This window comes from Musca vetustissima, unplaced genomic scaffold (assembly GCF_032173495.1).
Source record: "Musca vetustissima isolate MV318-11 ecotype Yass unplaced genomic scaffold, APGP_CSIRO_Mvet_v1 utg5251, whole genome shotgun sequence".
In the NCBI taxonomy this organism is placed as follows: Eukaryota; Metazoa; Arthropoda; class Insecta; order Diptera; family Muscidae; genus Musca; species Musca vetustissima.
Window position 1 is genome coordinate 91810 of NW_026885056.1, and position 22357 is coordinate 114166.

Here is a 22357-nt window from a genome sequence, read left to right on the forward strand (position 1 = left end):
TATATTTTTTTATAAAATAAAACATTTTTAAAATGTAAACAAAAAAATAAAAATTTCGAATCAGAAACTGAAAATAGTTGTTTTTTTATTGTTTTATTTTTTTAAATTAAAAACCAAAATTTTTAAATTAAGTCTAGAATGACGTGTGTCATGTTTCGGGAAAATCGGTTCAGATATCGATATAGCCCCTTTTTCTTGTTAAAATAATAAAACAAATTATTTTTTTTACAAAAATGTTAAAATGTTTATTTTTTATATTTGTGTGTGTGGGTTTTTGTTGTTTATTTTCCATTTAAACTATATATAACGGTTTATCATCGCTCATCAAAAATTATTCAATATTATATATAATTAATATTTTGTTTTTATATGATAATATATACACAATGTGTATATCTACGTAATCATCTTAATTTTTAAGTTGATATTAATTATTTGATAACATTTACAAAGAACTATATATGGTAAGTAATTAATTATAATAGTAATAATAATAAGAAAGGACTTACTAAAGAAGAGGAAACCCTAATGTAATTAGGACTATATGTATATATAGATTGAAGGTTTTTTTAATTATTATTTTGTTACTCTAATAATTATTTTTTTGTTTATAAATTATAAATATTTTTTTTGTTTTAATAAAACCAACCATTTGTTTAAAAACTTAAAATTATATTTTTTTCTTATAGATGTTCTTAATTTTGTTTTTTGTTTCCTGTTCTTATATTTTATTCTGCAGTGGTTGGGGGTTTTGTTGTTGTATTGATTATGATTTCATTATATATATATATTTTTAAAAACTATTACAGTTATATGTAGTAACTAGCCTTAATTTCTAAAAATATTATTATTATTAATATTACAAAAAAGAGCAAATTGGAACATATTTTAAATAGTAAATGTAAATACATACATATATATACATATGCACGACGCACGCACATGGTATGATATATATTATATGTTTAAATTGTTGTTTACAAGCAAAATTTAGTTCTAAAATTTAAAAAAAGGGGGAAAGGATGAAGAGTGTAAATCCAATTTAAATAATTAATGTGAATGCATCATATTAGGAAAAAAATAAAACTCAAAATCAAAATGAAAACAAATTGAAAAATTTTTAATATTTTTCTTATTTCACCGCCAAGAAGAATATAAAAACATTTCTTATTTATAATTATGTATTTATTAACGACTTTTTACAGCGAAAAAAAAATTAGAAAAAACCTAATACAAAATTAGGTTATGTTCATAGCTAGGGGGAATTGAATAAATCAATCAATTAATATTAAATCAAATTATCAATCAAAATAAAGATTTAATAATAATATAAATTTGTTTTTTATTAGTAATGGCAAATTAGGGGGGTTTTTATTGAAGTTGCCATTTTTAGTGTTCATATTATTATTTTTTGAAATTTAATTTAATGAAAACAAAATTGAAAATGCAACACGGCGAGCATGAGAAGAGAGGCGTTCTAAATTATTTAAAAAAACCCCAATTTAGAAAGATTTGTGTCAATTTAATTCTAACTTTCCAAAGGTCTTACTTGGGGGGCTGGCTGGTCCTGGGTTGCCGCCGTTACAGAGCTGCTGCTGCTGGTGGATTGTATTATACCATCTACTACGTTAGTATTGTAATTTGTGGCTGATAATAAAATGGGAGCCGGGGATGAGGATGAGGTGACCACATTGCCGCCTGTTGCTGAAGAGGATGACGATGTTGTTGCACCCACACTTAGGGCCGTAACATTTGCCAAGGTTGTTAAATTCATACCACCCACCACGCCACTACCAGTTGTTGTTGTTGTTACATTCGCATTTGTTATTGTTGTATTAAACGAGGCTGAACTGGTTATGGCAGCCACTGCCGCCGCAAGACTACCGGCTGTTGTGCCCGCCGCCGTTGTTACATTCAACACCTTATAACGATGATATGGATGATAGGGTGTCTTCTTTAAATCATTTTGTATTATCAATAGGGTTTTGGGTATTGAAAAATTGTTGTTGTTGTTATTGGAAGTAGTGTTGTTACCGCCACCATTATTTGGATTGCCCATTAGCCATTCGTTGCATTGCTGCTGCTGGTCATTGCTAACATTGGCGGTTAGCCATTTTTGAGCAAATTGCTGGAAACGTTTATATTTCGATTGGGTTACACGCATATGACACTGTAAATAAAGAGGAAGAGGAGATGAAAAAAAAACAATAAAATACAAAATTGTAGATAAAAAAATATTAAGGAAAGTATGAAAGTCGGACGGGGCCGACTTTCATGATACCCTTTACCACTTTGGCTATATTCAAGAGATGCATCCTAACAGACTCCGCATTTTTGAAGGATCATTGACATGAAATTGGCTAATTAAAAATGTGATCTGTCCCTATATGTGAACCAACTTAACCCTACGTTCAATAACCAGGTAAACTTGTACCCTCTAAGCCTATCGTATCAATTGGCCTAAACTCGACACTCTAAAAATGGTACGAAAATATATATGGAAGCTATATCTAAATCTGAACCGATTTAAAAAACTTGGCACACATTAGGCTATCCTAACTTCAAAGCGTTGTGCTAAATTTTGTGTCAATCGGCCTAAATATAACTCTCTGGAGCAACATTTGCTAAAAATCGGACGAAAAAATATATGGGAGATATATCTAAATGTGAATCGATTTTAATAAAACTTGGCACATCTTAGGCTTACCTAACTTCAGTACGCTGTGCAAAATTTTGTGCCAATCGGTCTAAATTTGATCCTCTGGTGCACCATTTGCTAAAAATCGGACGAAAAAATATATGGAAGATATATCTAAATCTGAACCGATTTTCACGAAACTTAACACATATTATTCTAGACTCAATTCAGTATGCTATGCCGAATTTCGAAAGATATATATCGGCTTTGGTACACTATTTACACTAAGTCGGACGAAATTATATATGGCAGCTATATCTAAATCTGAACCGATTTTCATGAAACTAGACTCAATTCAGTATGCTATGCGAAATTTCGTGCAAATCAAAAGATAAATCGGACGAAAATATATATGGGAGCTATGTCTAAATCTGAACCGATTTTCACGAAACTTAAAACACACAATTTCAGACTCAATTCATTGCGCTATGCCAAATTTCGTGCAAATCGAAAGTTTTATGTAAATGGTGCACCAAAGACCCTATGGTGCACCATTTTAATTAAAAAGATAACTCACCATTTTTGCCTTTCGCACAGAATCCAATTTGAAAAATTTGAGATTCTTATTGATGACAAAAACTTGACGGCCGGATGCATTTAATTTGATCTCGTCGCGATCGTTAATGAAATATTTCTCACTTGGCAGGCGTAAATTGCCCAGACGTTCTGGCGCCGCCGCCGATCGTTGTTTATTCCAAAAACTATTTAAATCATTGGTGGTGGAGGTAGCTGCTGCAGTATTTTCTGAAGATGCAGGAGGTGTTGGTATAGCAGCAGTTGGTGGCACATTCATCAAATGATTAGCTTTCAAATAGGCCAAAAGTTTATTACGTTTCAAAAATCTGGGTTTTCGTGGAGCAGCATGCATGTCCTGGAGAGGAGAAAGAAGAAGAAGAAAATAATATGAATATTTAAATTTATACCTAAAAAAACACCTTATAAAAAAGGGATACAATAAAAAAATACAGAAGAAATTATTAGAAAAAAAGGAAGAAGATAATATGAAAATATAATAAAAAATAATATAATAAAATGGTGTATAGACAGGCAGGCAAATAAGCGTACCAGGTCATAATTTTATTCAAATATATTAAATTAAAAAAAAAACATAATAAAAGAAAATTTGGAATTTGAATCAATAAAAAATAAAAACCCTAACAAATAGTTTTTTTGCCAAAGTTAAAAAAAATGTTCAATACCTTCTTTTCTGACTAAATAATAATATCGAATTGTAATAGAAGAAAGCGCAATATAAGTGACTTATAGAGTCAGGAACGTTTCGATCTTCACACTTGATCCTTAACAGGAGTAAATTAATAGTACAGACATCAGCATATTTCCCTTTACTTGTCAGCATGGACTTACAAATTTTGACAATTTGGTGGAGGAGGTACCAGAAGAAGTGGTTCGATGGATACCATAATTTTCGGACATGATCTGACCAAAGGTAAAATTATTAAGATTTGCTACCAAGTTTGGATCAAATCGGACATTCCCCATTCGTTTGCTATTGAATTAGAACATTTTCAAAATGTTGACACATTTTTGGAGGAGATACCAGACAGAAAGAGTGGACCGATAGGTCTCATATACGGACTTGATCTCGCCCAAGGTGAAAATATTATGATGTGCAATGTATGTAAATGTAAAATTGGATTAGTAAAATTTAAATTTTTTGACAATTTGTGGAGAAGGTACGAGCAGAAGGAGTGGATCCATATCAGACTTAACCTAGTATAACAATTTATAAAGTTTGGTTTAAATCGAGCATTGCATTCGCTTGATATTGTATTAACAAATGATTAAGATTTTGACCTTTTGTAGGGGGAGGTACCAGAAAGAGTGGACCGATCGATGGGTTCCATCTTTGGACATGATTTGGAAAAAGTATTACGTTTTGGTCAAATAGGACATAGGACATTCCCTTAGTATTGAATTAACAAATTTTCAAAATTTTGATACTTTGTGAGGAAGCTACCAGAAGGAGTGACCCTTCGGTCCACTTCTGTCGTCTTCTGTCATCACCTAAGTTTGAAAAAAGTATTACGATGTATAAAGTTTAGGTCAAATTAGACAATCCATTCATTCGCTTAGTATTAAAGTAACAAACTTTCAAAATGTTAACCCTTTGTGGGGACATACTAGAAGGAATGCGCCGTAAAGTCCCACCCTTCCAACAATATACAGGGGGGGCTTGGTAAAAATGTAAGGTTGTGCAAACATTTTAGTTAAAACCGGATATTATAAAATTAATTTTAAGCAAAATTGTTACTATTTTGTGTGTGGAAGGTACCACCCAGGAGTGGACCGATATTTTCACCCATTTCCAAACTTGAACTAAGTTTGAAAGAAATATTACGAAGCCGGATACTCCCTGCCAGACAGATATGAATAGGATGGATGGATGTCCAATGCCTTGCAGGAGAGAAGATGTCGACCGTTACGCTCAGATGTTTTCTTCGATATAGATTCCATCTTCGTTTTGAGTGTTATCAAACTGTTACTATCTCGTTTATGCGAAGATGTATAGGAGAAGATATCGAATGCCTTGCAGGAGAAGATGTCGACCGTGACTCTCTGATTTTATTTGTAGATCCCATCTTCCGAACAAGTTGAGTTTTCGGATCATCTCGGATTTTTCTGAAATATAAATGAATTCCCGAATGTCAGAGGTCCATATCTCGGGAAATATGGATTTCCCCCATGAATGAATGTCATATATATTCGTGATCAGGGAGACGAGATCGGAGAAGAGCCCCTAAACTCAACTTAAGCCCCATCTTCATTTGGACTCTTATCAAACCGAACCTCAAATCATTATGACTTCCCTCACAGAAGTCAGACAGAAAATGTCGACCGTTTTAGTAAATACGAGAGATTGATGACTCGCTTACTTTTTTCAGCGATATATATTCCATCTTCATTTACAGTCTAGCTATCAAACCTAACCTCAAACCCCTAAACCCCTATCCCTCTTCTTTTTCCTTTGCAGTAAAAATAAAACGGGGCCATTTGCTCTAACCAGACTCAGGTTTGGTTGGTAGTGTTATTGTAAGAAGCATTTTATGATGCTGAAAATCGGATCATATTCCATTGGCCTCCAAAAAAATACTCCCCCTTCTTTTTTACTTCTTCCACTTACCTTTATGTAGTCGACTTTTTTCTTATAGTACATTTTGAAACCCTAAACCCTTAGGCAAAAACTCTAAATAACCCCATTGCGACGAGACAAATCCAAAAAATAAAATTTTTAGTTTGTTTTGTTTGTATATGTGTAAATTAACTCTGTTCATTTATTTTTGTTTTGTTTTTCGCTTTAAAAAAATTAACTTGTGTTTTTGTTTTTTCATAATCATCATTTCGTTTAAAACTTGTATTTTTTTATTAGTCAATAGTTTTTGTGTGTGTTTGTTTTATACAATTTATTTAGAAAAAAAATGAGAGTGGCATAATTTTTTACTTTTCTCATCTTAATTTAGAAAAATATATCTGAGTTTGATTGAATTATTTTATAATGGTTAATCATCATAATAATTATTGGTAAGAGAAACTAATAAAAAAATAAACTATTTACAAATATTACTACGAAAAAATTACTTTATAGGTTATGTGTTTCTTTTTCTTTAGAAAAAAATATGTATAACAAGACGAGACTTGATTTTTCACTATATCTATGATTCGATTTTTTATTAGTGTAATGATTGGGCTTATTTACGTGTTTACGAAATGAAAACAAAGCTTTACAGCAATACTAATATAAGAATAATAATTACAATTAATTATAAGTTATTTTTTATATATAAAATCGGATATATATTTTCGTGTTATTGTTATTTTGTTAAAAAAAAACAATACAATACAATATTAAAACACATTCTTAGTGGGAGTCGGGGGTCAAAAAGGCGGAAAAAACTATACACAATACAATAAAGGATGTGGTGGTGGGTGGGTGTTGAGGTTAGAGGTGAATTGTGGTGATAGGATGATGATGGTGATTTAGGTGGTGGTGATGGATGAATGGATGGTGGTGTTGGTTGGTGGTGGTAGTGGTTGGCGGTGGTTGTTATTGATATTTATAGATAGTAGGTTGCAATTTTTGTGGGTGTTGTTTATTTTGGTTTTTTAGCACATGATTGGTTTTGCCATTGCTTTTGAGCGAGCGTGTTTTTTTGCAAGTCAAAATTCTATAATTGCTTCAATCTCGGATATATCATTTTTTTCGTGATATTCTTCTACTCTCCCCCATACAGCACACCATCATCATCACAAGCCGTGTAGGAGATGTGGTTGTTTGGAGAGGGAGAGGCTTTATTCTTCTTCCCTCCTCCCTACACCATCATCACTCACAAGCCATGGAGATGTGGTTTTTTAGAGAGGGGAGAGGTTTTTAGTGTAATTTTTTTACAGTGTATTTTTTTCTTGTTCTTGGTTTGTTAGTTTTTTTTTTGCTTTTGTTTTTCATGTACTTTTACTTTAATTTTTGCTTGTTTCTTTTCTTTTTTTCTTTTATTAATTTAAGCCTTGGGTCTGACCTGGTACGGAGAGAAAGAATCGAAAAAAGAAAAAAATATTAGAGAAAAAAATGCATAAAAAGCATTAATTAGTGATTTTTGGTATTGGGATTTTTTTCTTGATCTATTCAAGAATTATAAAAACAGTGGTTCTTACAACAACAAAACTAAGAAATATTCTATAAGCAGGAGAAGAAGTACAAGATTTGAAGCATTCGTTATTTTTATTTTTGAAAGGAAATTAAAAAAAGAGTCTAACTAAAAAAATCTATTGCATATTTTGTGCAGTAAGAAAACAAACAACAAAACAAACATGATGATAACAAAAGGTATACGAGAAGAAGAAAAAAGCTCAAAAGGAACTAAAAAAATTACAACATTCCCAATTTAAATGAAGATTGAAATACAGAACAAAAACACAAGTACTTATAATCGCCGAGTAGTTCAAAACGACGACACGATTTTGTTGTTGCTTTGTCGTCATCGTTATTCTGTTACACAGATATGGATACAAAAAATACACACACTTGACCAGTTTTTGTCATAATAATAATATTTAAAGTTGGCCAATTTGATCGTTCCCAAGGAAATGGAGAAATATATTGAACATTTTATAATTTACACATATACATACACACATACGCATTTTGAAAACCGAAACTTAGCAAAGCACGAGTGAAATTTTTTTAATGAAATTTTGAATTTTGACCGACCAACCAACAAAAATATAAAACTATAACTCCGTCCGTTTTGGTGAAATGTTTGACTACAATATTCAATATACCAAAGAATTGTGTGTTGCCTCTATATGGGGACTATACCCAATGGTGAACCAACAATATTCCATCGATTTAGTTGCAAAAGATATTAATACTCAAAACACCGATAACCGGTGTTGTTAGTTGAATTACCTACCCAATCACAATACAAAAGAACATAATTTACAGAATTCATCATTTGGAAAGTATGGCAAAAATCCTCAAAAATTGAGGTGTTCAGATTGGAGGAAGCTATAGCTTGAAGGTGAACCGCAATCAGAACCCCAAATATTAAATTACATCTAATTTGGTAGAGAGATCTGTCCAAATTCACCAAAATTACTGAACATTTTTGGGGTACATCTTTAACCATATGCAGACGAATAATTAACAATTTGGAGATTTGCTAACGAATAAAAACCCAACATTAAAAAAAAAACCCTGTCAATTGGGTAAGAAATCTCGTCTCATATTGAGGTACCGGAAGGAGTGTACTACTGGGTCCCATCTTCAGACTTGATATTGGGTTGGTAAAGATAATAAGTTGTACAAGGTTATGTTAGGCTGATATTGGATTCATAAATATTAAAAAGTTTGACCCATTGTGGGGGAGGTACCAGAAGGAGATGACCAATGGGTCTCATCTTCGGACTTAATCTAGACTTCGTATGGGTAATAGGTTGTGCAAAGTATGGTTCAAATCAGACATTCCATATTCGCCTGATATTGGATTTATAAATATTGAAAATGTTGACCCTCTGTGGGGGAGGCTCCATTAATAAATTTGTAGCAGAATTTAGACCATTTTGTGGGGGAGGTACCAGAAGGAGTGTACCGATAATCCCCATCTACGAACTTAAACTAAGTTTGGAAGAAATATTAAGATGTGCAAAGATTGAATTAAATCGGTTATTCCCTTCGAGAGTTATCGTGCGCACCAGCCAGTCTGACAGACAGGCGGACATCTGTAAATCGACTCCAAATTTTCTGAAACGGATTTGGTCCAAAGGAACATGGGGTCTAAAACACCAATATTTTGATGAGGCACATTTTCATCGTGTCAAAGTGTATATACCCTCATCATTAGCCATATGGCTGATGTTATAAAAATTACTCCTGTCAAAGATCTCCACAAAGGGAAATCTCCCCACTTTTCTAGTACGGCTGGTTAAGGTATTGTGTGCCTAGAGGCCTGCCAAGTCTAGGCAAGGGAGTGTGAAAAACACCCGATGAACCTGCCTCACAATAATATAAACGCGACGACTTCAGCGAACCCATCACCATCCGAAAAGTCTCGAGTCTTAATCGACCAACGTATGTCACCCACTCCTCCGTCCATCGTTTTCACCACAGAGAGGTCTACGATCCGAAACGGCCCGAGTATTACTCGGCCAACGTCTGCCAACTCAGCCTATTATGTACAAGCAATAGGATGCTACTACAACAACAATTCCTCCGTCAATTGTGTATAAGCAACAAAAGGGCTGCTACTACAACAACAACTTTCAAATAGCTGGAGTAATTAAATTCGCCCCCAGAGTTTTAACTGCAGAAGACATCCTTATCTTCAGAAACCCTATCTAAATATGTAAGTCCTTCTATACCCTCCTTAAGTAAATTATGTATTTTATATATAGAAGACGTGTCTGGTAGGTCATTTATAACTAAAATAGCCTGTATAGAATAATGACTGGAAACCCCTCTGGAAACCTTTCTGAGAAGTCATGTATAGATTGAAGAGGTTCCAGAGAAGTTATCTATATATAATACGATTCAGAGAGACATTCCCAATATACATAATATCGGACTGAAGTTAAAGTGGTTACGAAGAGATTGCTTATATACATATGTAGAAAAAGACATTTCCCCAAGTCTTCTCTATAAATTTAATGGGTTTCAGACAGGGTTTTCTCGAGTTCGTTCAGATTAACTTCAAAAATATACATTTTCCGAATAGTTCTAACTAAATTGTCATTATTATTATTTGCTATCATAATTAGTTATAATTATAATTTAAAAAAATATTTCTTCTTAATGCTTATAATAATTTGTAATGCACATATGTATATATTTTTATATCCAAATCTGTACCTCAGATATCGATCTGTCTACATCATATACTATATAATTTAGAAAAGAAAGTTAATTATAAACTTACCAAACCATCTTCATCCCATCGCTCGGTTTTTATTTCGTTGTTTGTTAGATTGTTGCTCGCATCTCCTAAGTTTGATGATGAATTATTGTTGTTATTGCTGTTGTTATTGTTGTTGGATGAATTTGGCGAATTGTTGGCATTTGTGTTATTTGCCGATGTTGGATTTGTTAGGCGATCCACATATTTCGACCACGATTTAACTTTATTTACAGGCTTTTCACGTTCCGTCGTTACATCATCACTGTCCGTGTCCAGCAATTCAATGGTAACACGGCAATCAATTTTGTACTAAAAAAAGCAAAGGCAAACAGATAATTTAGTTACAGAACGAAAAAATAATTTGTTCCAACTTACAATATAGATTTTAAAGCAGTTCTCCTCGTGCAGAATCTCCTCGGCCTTGCGTTGATAGTGCATTTCGGCATTAAACGCCTTGTTGGCATTGCGACATAGGCCACCGGCGCCGCCCTTCTTCTGTTCATGATGAAACAATTCCACACAGTCCAGTGCAATGCGTTCGGTAACACAATTCTGCAATTGACGCACCGCATTCGACACCACCTTGTCGAGGGTGAATGATATGTACGCATGTATACCGAACATTTCACGCATTTGATCCTCGAATGTATTCGAATCCATATTGCCATCGAGCACATTTTTCAACATATCCAGGAACGTTGGATAGTAGTCTTCGACTGCCACCTCCGATTTCGGTTTCAGTCTTAAGGCTTGTGCGATATTTTCACGACGATTTTGTTTGTATTTTTCCTCTTCGGCAGCGATAATTTGTGCACGTTCGTACATGGTGCGTAAACGTTCACAGAGTATAGCGTGCAGGCGAAAGAATAAATACCAATTGTTGTTGGCAAAGAAGAGGGTATAGGCTTCATCCTAACGAGGGGGAAAAAGGAAGAAGAAAAAAAATTAAATAACGTAAAATTATTTGAGGTTATGGCAACGACATGGACTGATATGTTGAACATTTTTGAGCGGCAAAATTGAGAAGCCAAAATATAAATACAAAAAAACTGATAACATTGAGAGAGATACAGATGGGCACCTAAAACGTTAAATCACAACTTATTCCCAAAGCATATTGGGGAAGCTCTTAATCAAGGAAAAGTCCGAAATGTGATAGGAATATTTCACCTAACACATATGTAGGAGACGTGTCTGGAGGATCACAATATGTATAGGAGAAATGTCAGGTAGGCCCTCCTTATCTAGAAGAACTGTCTGGTAATTCCTCTGTACATAGAAGACTTGAATGGAAGGTCCTCTATAGATGAGTGACCTGTCGACTACCCTACCTGATTTTTCATCTATACATAGAGATCGGTCTAGCTATAGTAGAATGGGTTTCAAAGATTTTTATCTATACATAGAATATTAATCGAATAAAGGTTTTCTATAGATAAGTAGATCCTCTATAAATAAAAAACATATACAAATAAAATGCCAGGCAACAACGTCCGTCCTCTATGGACCGGTGTGGTAGATCCCCTACTGAGTATTGACCTATCTACAGGCTCTCCATAGATAGAGAGACCTGACCGATAGAGGACCTCTAGAGTAACTTCGGGTAATGTGGACCACCATTTTCTTTTTTTATATTGTGGGCGTAACAAAGGTAAAAAATAAAAACAAAATGTTTTCACAACATGGTAGATTTGTTGGCTAATTATATTCCAGGTCAAAAATTATATATTTGTCCATAAAAATGTTATTGCATTATATTTCAAAAAACTCTAAACTGCAAATAAAAATAACTTGGCGGGTAATGTGGACCAGTATGTGTGGGTAATGAGGATCAGTAAGTGAAAGGTAGGTTATGGATTAATTGTGATAAATATCAATTTATTGCACTCTTGGGTAACAATGAATGCAAAAATATATGGGTCCATGTTTTGGAATAGCCCCCATTTAAGGTTACCACCACATTTGCGGCATTTTGAAGTTCCTTGCTTCATTATCCAACCGAGGCACCTATAATTTCGGATATCGAGTTTTCAGAGGATAGAATACCTCCTCGCATATTAAATGTGTCCTTGTTTCGAGCTCGTCCTCATGAAAATGTCCCACTTTTTTATAGTGGTCCACATTACCCGACATTGAATATTTTTATTTAAAAATAATTATCGGCTTCAAAAACGAATAAAAATTTAAAAATAACCGATTGTAATTACAGATAAACGTGTATTTTTGTTAAAGAAAACAAGAAAACCACATAACCTCTTTATATTCGAGAAAAACAAAATGTTCGATTATTTTACAAAATCGTTTCAAGCATTTTCTTAGATATGGGGGGGGTGGTCCACATTTGACGCATGGTCCACATTACCAGAAGTTACTCTATACATTGAAGATCGGGCTGGAAGGCCATCTATAGATAAGTGACCTATCGACTACCCTACCTGATTGTTCATCTATACATAGAGGATCGGTCAAGCTGTAGTAGCTTAAGCTTCAAAGAATTTTTATCTATATATAAAATATTATTCGAAAAGAGATTTTCTATAGATAAGTAGACCCTCTATACAAATAAAAGACCAGACGACAAGGTCCTCTATGGATAGAAGACCGGTGTGGTAGGTCCCCTATTGATGAATGTACTTACATGGACCAATAGCATGGACCTATTGATGATTGACCTATATACACAGGCTCTCTGTAAATAGAAGACATGACCGATAGAGGCAGATCTGCTATAGAAGATATTTCCGAAATATTATCTATATATACAATACTTTTCGAAGAGAGCCTAGATCTTTCAGTTAGATTCTCTATTGATAGAATATCATTCCGGAAAATCATCTATAAATTGAGGACGTTTCGTGGAAGAAAAAAACCTATCAGGATGGTCTCTCTTCAGTAAAAATATGACCTTTCTGGAAGGTCCTCTAGTTGTCATAACCTTAGATTTGGGTTTTGGAAATTCAGTTGGTAGGCGGATTTTCATGTTTGTTTATTTGTGCTCGAAGAGAGGTTGTGTTTTAGCAGCCTTTCTGGATGTCTTTCGACTCTACCTTGGCCAAAACTCAGAGATCTCCCTTAGAGGGCGTTGAGTGATCAAAATTCCCAGTCATCATTGTCCTCGTGATTGTGCTCAGACTACTAACAGCCTTCTTCTCCATTCGTTATGAAGCTAAAGGTAACCTACGAGAGATTTCTCCTATTGTTCGATGGACTTTTACAAAGAGCTGTTCCCTATAAAATAGCCTTACAAATTAATCTCGATTTACAACAACTTACCAAATGTTTACTAATTGCATGCGGTGGTACGGGAATATCTGTGGAAGGCGGCATTTCTTCATCTTCTTGTTTGATTTCGGTTTTAATGCCATCAACGGATACCAGTGACGTTGTTGTCGATGCAGTGGCAGCATTTGTTGTCATTGGCGGCGTCGTGGTTGCTGCTGATGTGGTGACCGCCGCTGCAGCAGACGTTGTTGTTATTGTTGATACGCTGGTCGACGATGTTGGCGGCACTGTTGCAACTGCTGTCGATGATGATGTTTCGGCGACATTTGCTTTGGAATCACAATTTGCTGGGTTTGTACTTAACTCGGAGGATGCTGCTGCTGTTGAAGGGGAAACACCACCACCAGTCGTGGCGATATCAGTTGTGGCAGTGTTTGATGATGATTCTTTGGAGGTATCACCGCCACCACCACCTTTAGACTCGGGATTTTTATCATTGCTGGCAATTGTTGTTGCTGTTGATGACGTCGCCGCAGATGATGAGGATGATGTAAAGGAAGAACTGGTGGTTGTGGTATCCCCAGCTGCTGTTGTTGATGCATTATTTATTACACTTGGCGTTGAAGCTGGTACCAGATTTTCTTTAGTATCCATTGCTTCGGTTTCGGTTTTAATGGCAGGCTGCGGCTGTTGTAAACTGGACGATGTTGTTGTTGTCGTCGTGGACGTCGTTGCAGCTGCAGTTGACGAGGTGGAGGAGACGCCAGCGGCGCCGGACGACGGTGAACCAGAGCTTGAAGAGCAGGAGTTTATTGTCGATGATGATGCTGATGTTGTTACATTCCCGGATTTATTTTTTGTCTCTTGTTTGCAAGAAGCGGGCGTTGTTGTTGTTGAATCAACGTCCATTTTGTCGTTATCATCTATTAAAAACGGGAATACTTTGAGAGATAAAAGAAAAAACAAAGCCCAGAGAGAGACAAAGGGGCGGGTATGGGGAAAACAAACCGAAAAGATATACATATCGAAGAGAGCAAACAAAAATAAAAAACGAAACGATAAAGAGAACAACATGACCGGATAGTATGAAGAGAGATATAGAAAGAGAGAGAGACAAATATAGGTGGCGAGTAGGCAGGCAATCGGACGGGCGGCAGGCATGCATGCACACAATTCAAACGAATATAGGTCAGGAAAATGTCATATGCGCGGCACGGCACACAGAGTATACGCAGCAACAGCAGCAATTGTTGTTGTTGTAGTAGTGTTGTAGGAGGTTTGCACAGAGGGTTATAAACAACAACAAAAAATCAAAATTTTATAGGAACGCCAACGAAGATTTTTTTGTAGGTGTATGAGTGTGTTGTTGATGTTTTTGCATACACATTTTAACAATAAAACAATAGAATAGAAGCAGCGCACAGCCATACAACAAATCCAAGTTTTTTTTTGAAAATTTTGTTGTTTGTTTTGTTTAAGGATAAGCGGGAAATGATGGTGTTGGTGGTGATGTTTTTTTTGTTTTGTTTTGGAAAACATAATAAAAAAAGAACAAAAACAAAAAGAAAAAACACTAAATTACTAACAAGAACATTAACGTATTATTTATCATATAATTAACTACATATTTAGACTAATATTAAAAATTAAAAAAACAATAATGGGTGGTGTGTAAGAGAAAATTGTATGTCTCGTCAAAAAAAAGTGTCAGTCAGTGTTGCCGACAGATATATACCCTCAGAAGAAGTGGACCAATGGGTCCCATAGTCGGACTTGTTATGGGCTTGATAATGATATTAGATTGAGCCAAGTCGGTTCAAATCGAACATTTCATTCGCCTGGTATTGGATTTATAAATATTGAAAATTTTTTCTTCAGAATTGATATAGACTTCGTAATTATATTAGATTGAGCAAAGTTTGGTTCAAATCGGACATTTCATCATTCGACTGGTATTGGATTCATAAATATCGAAATTTTTGACCCTTTGTGGGGGAGGTACCAGAAGGAGTGAATAAAAATATAGAAAATTTTGAAGGAGTGGACCAACGGTTCCTATCTTTGGATTTCATCTAGGCTTGGTAATGATAATAAGTTGTACAAAGTTTGGTTCAAAATGAATCATTCCGTTCGTATGATATATAAAAATGTCAGTAAAATGTTTACCATCAGAAGGAGTGGACCGATATTCCCTACCTTCGAACTTAAACTAAGTATGGAAGAAATATTGTATGAAATCAGCGGTTACTCCCTTTCGAGAGTTATTGTGGTGCGTACTAGCCAGGCGGTACTCACAACTCCAAATTGTCTGAAACGGATTTGATCCAAAGGAGCATGGGGTCTAAAACCAATATTTCGATGAGACACCGTTTCAAAGTGTATATATCTCTGATATAGCTTTTGTATACCTCCGACAGGTCCTCTATATCTAAAAAAACCCTGCTGGTCCTCTTTTGATAAAAAAACATGTCTGACAAGCTTTCCATATATGGGACCCCTTTGACAGGTCTTCTAGGTTCCTATGTTTGGTCCACAACTCACAACTCCAAATTGTCTGAAATGGATTTGATACAAAAATAAGCATGGGGTCTACAACCAATATTTCGATGAGGCACTGGACATATATTTATCGAAGAAGCATCTCACAGGTCATCTATATATTGAATTCACATCTGACAGGTTTTCTATATAAAAAAGAAAAATTTGACATGTTTTCTATATATAGAAGACGCATCCGACATTTTTCGATTTTTTCGATAAACCGGCCATTGCTTATCCGAATTCGACTGTACATGTTATGCTCTTTCACACACCCATATTCATATATGTTAGTTTAAAATTTTGTATATGAAAATAACTCAAAAAAAAAAAAAAAAAAAAAAAAAAAAAAAGAAAAAAAAAAAAGAAGAAGAAACAAAATGAAATATTTAATTTTTTTGCCAATACTTACCATCTTCGCGTTCATCATCACTCAAGGGCTGTCGGGTGGAGAAGAATAAATCGGGCACAAACTGACGCAGAATATGTTTGATTTTTGTTTTCTCCTGTTTTTGTATGCCCGTTTGACGTTTGACATGGTGTATCAGTAAATTGGCGGCATCATCCAAAATGGTTTTGTCCTTATAGGGCAAGATTAAATGTGGCCCCGTTATTGGTTCACCGTTTTCATCTTCTTGATCATGGCGCTAAAGAACAAATAATAAAAACATTAATTAATTAATTCCAAAAAAAATAATTGTATATATTTTTGTTACCTCATCGTAAAGCGTTTCAATTTCATTGAAAAGACTTTTCGAACGTAGAGCCTTCATGTCATTGGGTTTAAAGTTGATGGATTGATGATCCAAAGATTTCAAATAATACTTTTCGTTTTGTTCACGCCATTGTATATTGAAACTCTGTAAGTAAACAAAAAAATGTATACAACATTAATTTCCATAAACAAATAAAAATTGAAAAATAATTTTACCTTCTGAGCTTTTCTCCATTCCTCCTCTTTGACCTTTAAACGTTTCAGCACAATGGGCACCGCCACTGAGGGATTCTTTTTCAAGCCTTGTATTATTTCACCGGCCTTCTCACCATATATTCGATATATGGCCCTCTGGTGTATCGTCTGCGATGTACCGCCCAAATAATCGTCCAAATGATAGCGTGCCAAATCCTCGGGTGACATGCGGGACATTTTCTTTTGTACACCCTCCAAGACACGTATTGTTGCACTGTTCGTCTCGATGACCACATCCAATTCGAAGCGTTCATCCTCAGTTCTGTGAATATTCCTTTCATTTAGAATTTTTTGTTTTAATGATTTTTTAAAACGAAAATTATAATAATCATAATAATAATGAATAATATTTTTTTTTTTTTAATAAAAAAAAATTATATTAAAAAAATTTTTTTTAATAAAAAAATATTTTTTTTTAATAAAAAAATTTTGTTTAATAAAAAAAATTTTTTTAATGAATGAATTTTTTTCTATAAAAAAAAATCATCCGGAATTCTATAAAAAAATATATTTTTTTTCTATTAAAAATTAATTAGAAAAAAATGGAAAACAAAAATCAGCACAAACCTGTATATTGTCTCCTCAAATTGCGTTTTACGCGATGTCACAAATGTCGAATCCTCACTGGCCCACGTCGGAAACGATACCCATTTATCGTTGAGCACTTCACGACAGAGCGGCGTACGTCCGGAACATTTTTTCGGTATTGTTGATTGTGGCAGGGCACAATAGGAGGCACCCAAACGTTTACACGACGACAAATCGATCTCCTGATGATGATCGGTATTTTGCAGATTATTTTGACGTTCGTTGAGGCCACTGGCACCGCCATGCGATCCCGCCGAATTACTATTGACAGCACCGCCGCCGCCACCGTGACGTTGTGCAGCTTGTAGAGGAATACCTTCGGAATGGCTACTGCCGGTGAGGCCACAATTCGATCCGGTCACCTGTGACACAGGCGGTCCCAAAAAGTCCGTAAACCAACGAATCAGATCGGGAAATTTGCTAAGGAACGGTGTAACTAATGTTAAAAGTTCAGTCTTCGAAACAATTTCTTGGGTGTAGAGGGTGAGGCAGCGCAAAAAGTTGTCATATACTTCGGGATTTCGCAACGACTTTCGGACCTTGTCGAAGAAGGCGGCATCCTGAATGCTGCACTTGCGCGACGCCTCCGAAAATGAAATGTCCCGGCATATGGGCTTGTGTCGTTTGGTGGGCGGCACACCCGAGCCTCCACCCACACCACCGCTGCTCATATCATCAGCATGCCGGCGAGAGCCAGGTGTATGGGCCATTTGATTGTGATAGGTATTGCCGCCGCCTGGTGAGGGGGCATAATTTAGACTGGAAACATTTGTTGAGCCGCTGCCCTGCAGATGTGGTGGCATACCGCCACTGCCTGGTGGCATGCCGGAGGGTAAACCGCCATAGCTAGGTGATTTCTTCGAGACATTACTGCTCATGTTGCCCATGTTATGGACATTGCCACCACCACCACCCATATTTGCCGACGCTTGTCCGGCTTGATTGTGGCCATGATGATGGTGCGAGAGATATTTCTGTGATCCTGTCACAACGGAGGCATGGTGATTGCTACGATGTGAATCTTTGGAATCGTAGGATCCTCGAATATTACAAGATGCTGCATTGCCCGGTAAATGGTGGGCGCCGCCACCACCCGGATGATGGACATTCACATGGACATTGCCGCGATAATCTTTTTCGTAGAGAATATCAGCCGGGCCACCGGAACCCACCACACTGCCTGGTGGTATCCCGGCATCATTTCCTCGACCCACACCACCAGCACCACTGCTAATCACATGATTTTGTTGGGAATTGTTGTATGGCGTAGGCTTTAGGCTAACACTGGTATTGACCGCAGCCAAGGCGGCTGCATGCGCCGTTGTACTTATTTGTGATATGGTGGCACCACTACCCAAATGTAGCGGTGAACCGGCAGCTGGTATAACTCCGCCAGCACCACCAGCCGGTGACATTGTTATATGAGCACCACCGCTTAATGCCGCTGCTGTTGTTGTGGCCCGTTTATGATCGTTATGCGATTTGGTCATATACTGTTGGGCCTGATGATTTGTGGCATCGGGTAAAAATTGTCCAAACTCACGCAACAAATCTTCATCCTGGCCAAAAAGTTTCGCCACTTGGGTATAGACTTCTTGTTCCGTTAAGGTTTTGCCCTGATTAACACCCGTTGCACCTTCTTTAATGACTTTCTGCTCCTTCTGATAGGTGTGCAAAATTTCGAGGAATTTTTTGTACTTTTCGGGTTGATTTTGGAAACGATTCTGTAATGAGAGAGAGACATTAATAATGATAAAATAATTTCAATAACTATAAAAAATAAATATATTTTTTTATTAAAAAACCTACCTTTATTTTATTAACATATGTTATGGCATGATTGAATTCGACTGGTTGTTGCGGTGCTGCTCCCGGTGCTGGTGCCGTTTCACCCATCATCATCGATTGATGAGCCTGTGATATATGATGCAGATTGTGATGACCTCCAGCGGCCGCCGTTTGTGGACTTAAATCGTTTACCGAATTTGGTGTGGGCGGACCACCAACAACCATGCCACCACCAGGTGCTGCTGCTGCCGAAGGTGGCAAATTAGCTGCCGACATTGTTACGCTGCCTCGATCACGATCTCGTGAATAATTTTGTGGCATATTCGATGGTGGTGCTCCTCCGGTGGCATTGACCACCGATGCCACAGTCACCTGAGCCGGTGCCGGTGAGGCACTGGCATGTGGCGGAACATGTGTTGGCGTGTGTCCACCTGCGGGATTTGGTGACTGTTGGGCCGCCGCTGATGGTGGCTGTAAGGCATGTATTGTTGTCTGTGACAGAGATGTACCGCCGTGGGTCATCAGATTAACTGCTCCGCCGCTGGCTCCAGCTGTGGCCGCCGTTTGCATTTGATGTACTGACGGTCCAGAGGAAGCATTGCTTGTGATTTTATGCCCAATAGTCATGGCGGTACCGGACATAGCATGCACTGTGGTACCGCTTCCCGGTGCGGAGCCGGGCGGTGATGGCATCGATACCACCGGCACTGAACAGCCCAACTCATCCGAATGTATTTCGATTTTATAGCCCGGTGGCAGAAACATATTAAAGCCATAGATCAACTCCGTGTGGCCCTTGAAGAGCGTTGATACCCTTTGTATAACTCCAGGCGTATCGATGCAATGCGATTTGAATTCTTTCATGATGTCGAGGAAATTATTATAGATTTGTGGCTGATCGGCATATTGGTATTTAACTTGATCCAAATAGCTGAGGGCATCTTCAACTTTGAGGCGTGGTGGTGCACCCGGTTGTCCGGGCTGTGGTGGTGGTGCTGCCGAAGATGGTGGTGGACCGCCACCGCCAGTTGTAATTTGTGCGCCGCTACTACTTTGCGCCGATGTTTGTTGTTGTTGCACCATTGTCTGGGACGATGATGAGATGTTGCTGCTCTGGGTGGTGCCACTAATGGTGCGTTGCCGCACCGAATTTGTTTGTTGTGGTGGTACTGTGGGGGTATTGGCAACAATGGGAACGGCTCCGCCAGCAGTAACACCGCCGCCGCCACCACCCGTTACATGAATTTGTACCGCACCATCTGGTCCGGTTTTGAGTGTACCACCAGTTGGTATGGAAGATACATTATAGGCTAGAAAAAAAAAGAAACAAATCGTTAGTGGATGGATATTTGTAAAATATATATAAAGAAGGTAAATACTTACAAGTTGAATATTGTACAGTTTGCTGCTGGACAACGGTATTACCAGCGCCACTACCACCACCACCAGTTGATACCACAGCATTACCACCAATTTGTGTTATACGTCCACCTCCTACTAAACCACCAGTTACCGTTGTGGTTGTATCGCCACTTCCACCGCTACTATCAGCAATTGTTTTTAAATTTGTCGCCGTTACCGGTGTATTGGAGGGTAAATAGGTTATGGTCTGTCCACCACCACCATGCTGAGGTGTTAAAATACGATGATGAGCAATTGAACCGGCTGGTATAGTGGCGGTGCCCAAGCCAACGGTTAATGCTGTAGCGCCAGCGGTACCATGTGAGCCGGGTACGACGGTACCAATGGTGGTAACACTGGCCGCACCACCGGTAACAACATTACCAACAGCTGTAATACCTCCGCCGCCGCCAACACCACCTCCTCCTCCCCCGCCGCCACTACCACCTACACCACCGGGACCCGGCCGTGCACCATACTGTACTTCTTCACGAGTACGTTTCATCATTTTTAAGGGTTTCACTTTTGTAGATTTATTTAAACCCCTGGTGGGGTATTTCTACTTTCGACAACAACAAAAAGTCTGTTAGTTTAACGTAAGTTTAGTTTAACGTTGCTGCTGCAGATCCGAGAGTCGGTGAGGCTTGCAACAACGATGGATGATGTGTTTTTATTTATTGACAACTGGATGGATACTTTTTTTTATGTGACTGTTTGTTTTGGTCTTTTTCTAATTGGAGGGGGATTTTTTGACTCTGCAATTTTGAATATCTTAGAATTACAATTTTTTTTTTCCAAATTAGTTTTATTTTTTCACTTGTCTTCTTCTCTATCGCTTGTATCCTTTATCAAATTTAATTCGAATCACTTGGAACAACGTCGTCTCTTCTACAATTAGTTGTTGCTGTTGTTCTTCTTCTTGATGATGATGCTGATGCTGCTGCTGGTAGACTTTCAATTTGTGTAAATTATAATTACGTCGTCTTCTCATTGGATTTTTATGCATTTTACACTTTTTAATAGTGTAGTTTTAAACGATTTTTTTATTTTGGCAAATATCAGTTTAGACTAAGATGATGACGAACGAATTTTGTGTTCGGCGGTCTCTTTCTTTTTCAAAATTCACAATCAAATGTTGAGTTTTTTCTTTGTTTTCAATGATGATGTTGTTGTCGTTGTTATCTGCTGATGATACCTTGATGTTTTTTAGAAGAAAGGAATGATTCCTTGATGACACTAAAATGAAAGAAAGAGAAAAAATGATTAGAATTGGAGTTTACAAAAAAATATATTATATATTAAATTAGAATAAAGTGTAAGACATCAGAACCCTCCTTTAATGAACTTATTTTAGCTGTAAGTAAAAAGGCATTCTAAATGGCCCAACGGAAGACCCTTGGTTCATATATAAAATTACTTTGGGGATATTCTAATACCATATTTCAATGTCGTCCTATTGAGTTCAAAGACATGAATTTATATTATAGAAACATTATTGGGATAATAGTGATAATAATGACCTCCTATAATAACCACTTATATGTGTTATGTAGGCAGGGGACATTCTGAAATATCTGCAGATTGTGTTATATAGGTTAAATTATAGAGTAGAGTTTTTTTATTATATATAATGCAAATTTAAAATTGCCTCTCATCAATTAGCCCCTTCAGATTTTCTTTCTGAAAATTTTAAATTTAAACATCACTGTCCATCTAATTTTTACCATTTCGAGTATCCAGTATGAA

General features: G+C 36.7%; 1 protein-coding gene across 1 annotated transcript; it reads right to left on the reverse strand.

The window, feature by feature from the left end:
* Positions 1-990: 990 nt before the first annotated feature.
* Positions 991-21154, reverse strand: LOC133332154 (uncharacterized). Its single transcript, XM_061540532.1, has 13 exons — positions 20594-21154; positions 19232-20520; positions 18648-19146; positions 17402-18602; positions 16796-17108; positions 16581-16724; positions 16277-16511; positions 13378-14267; positions 10480-11016; positions 10126-10413; positions 3216-3569; positions 1550-2170; positions 991-996 (listed from the first exon to the last, which is right to left on the reverse strand). The coding sequence occupies exons 1-13, from the start codon at positions 21117-21119 to the stop codon at positions 991-993; spliced, it is 6903 nt and encodes a 2300-aa protein (XP_061396516.1). The 5' UTR covers positions 21120-21154.
* Positions 21155-22357: the final 1203 nt, after the last annotated feature.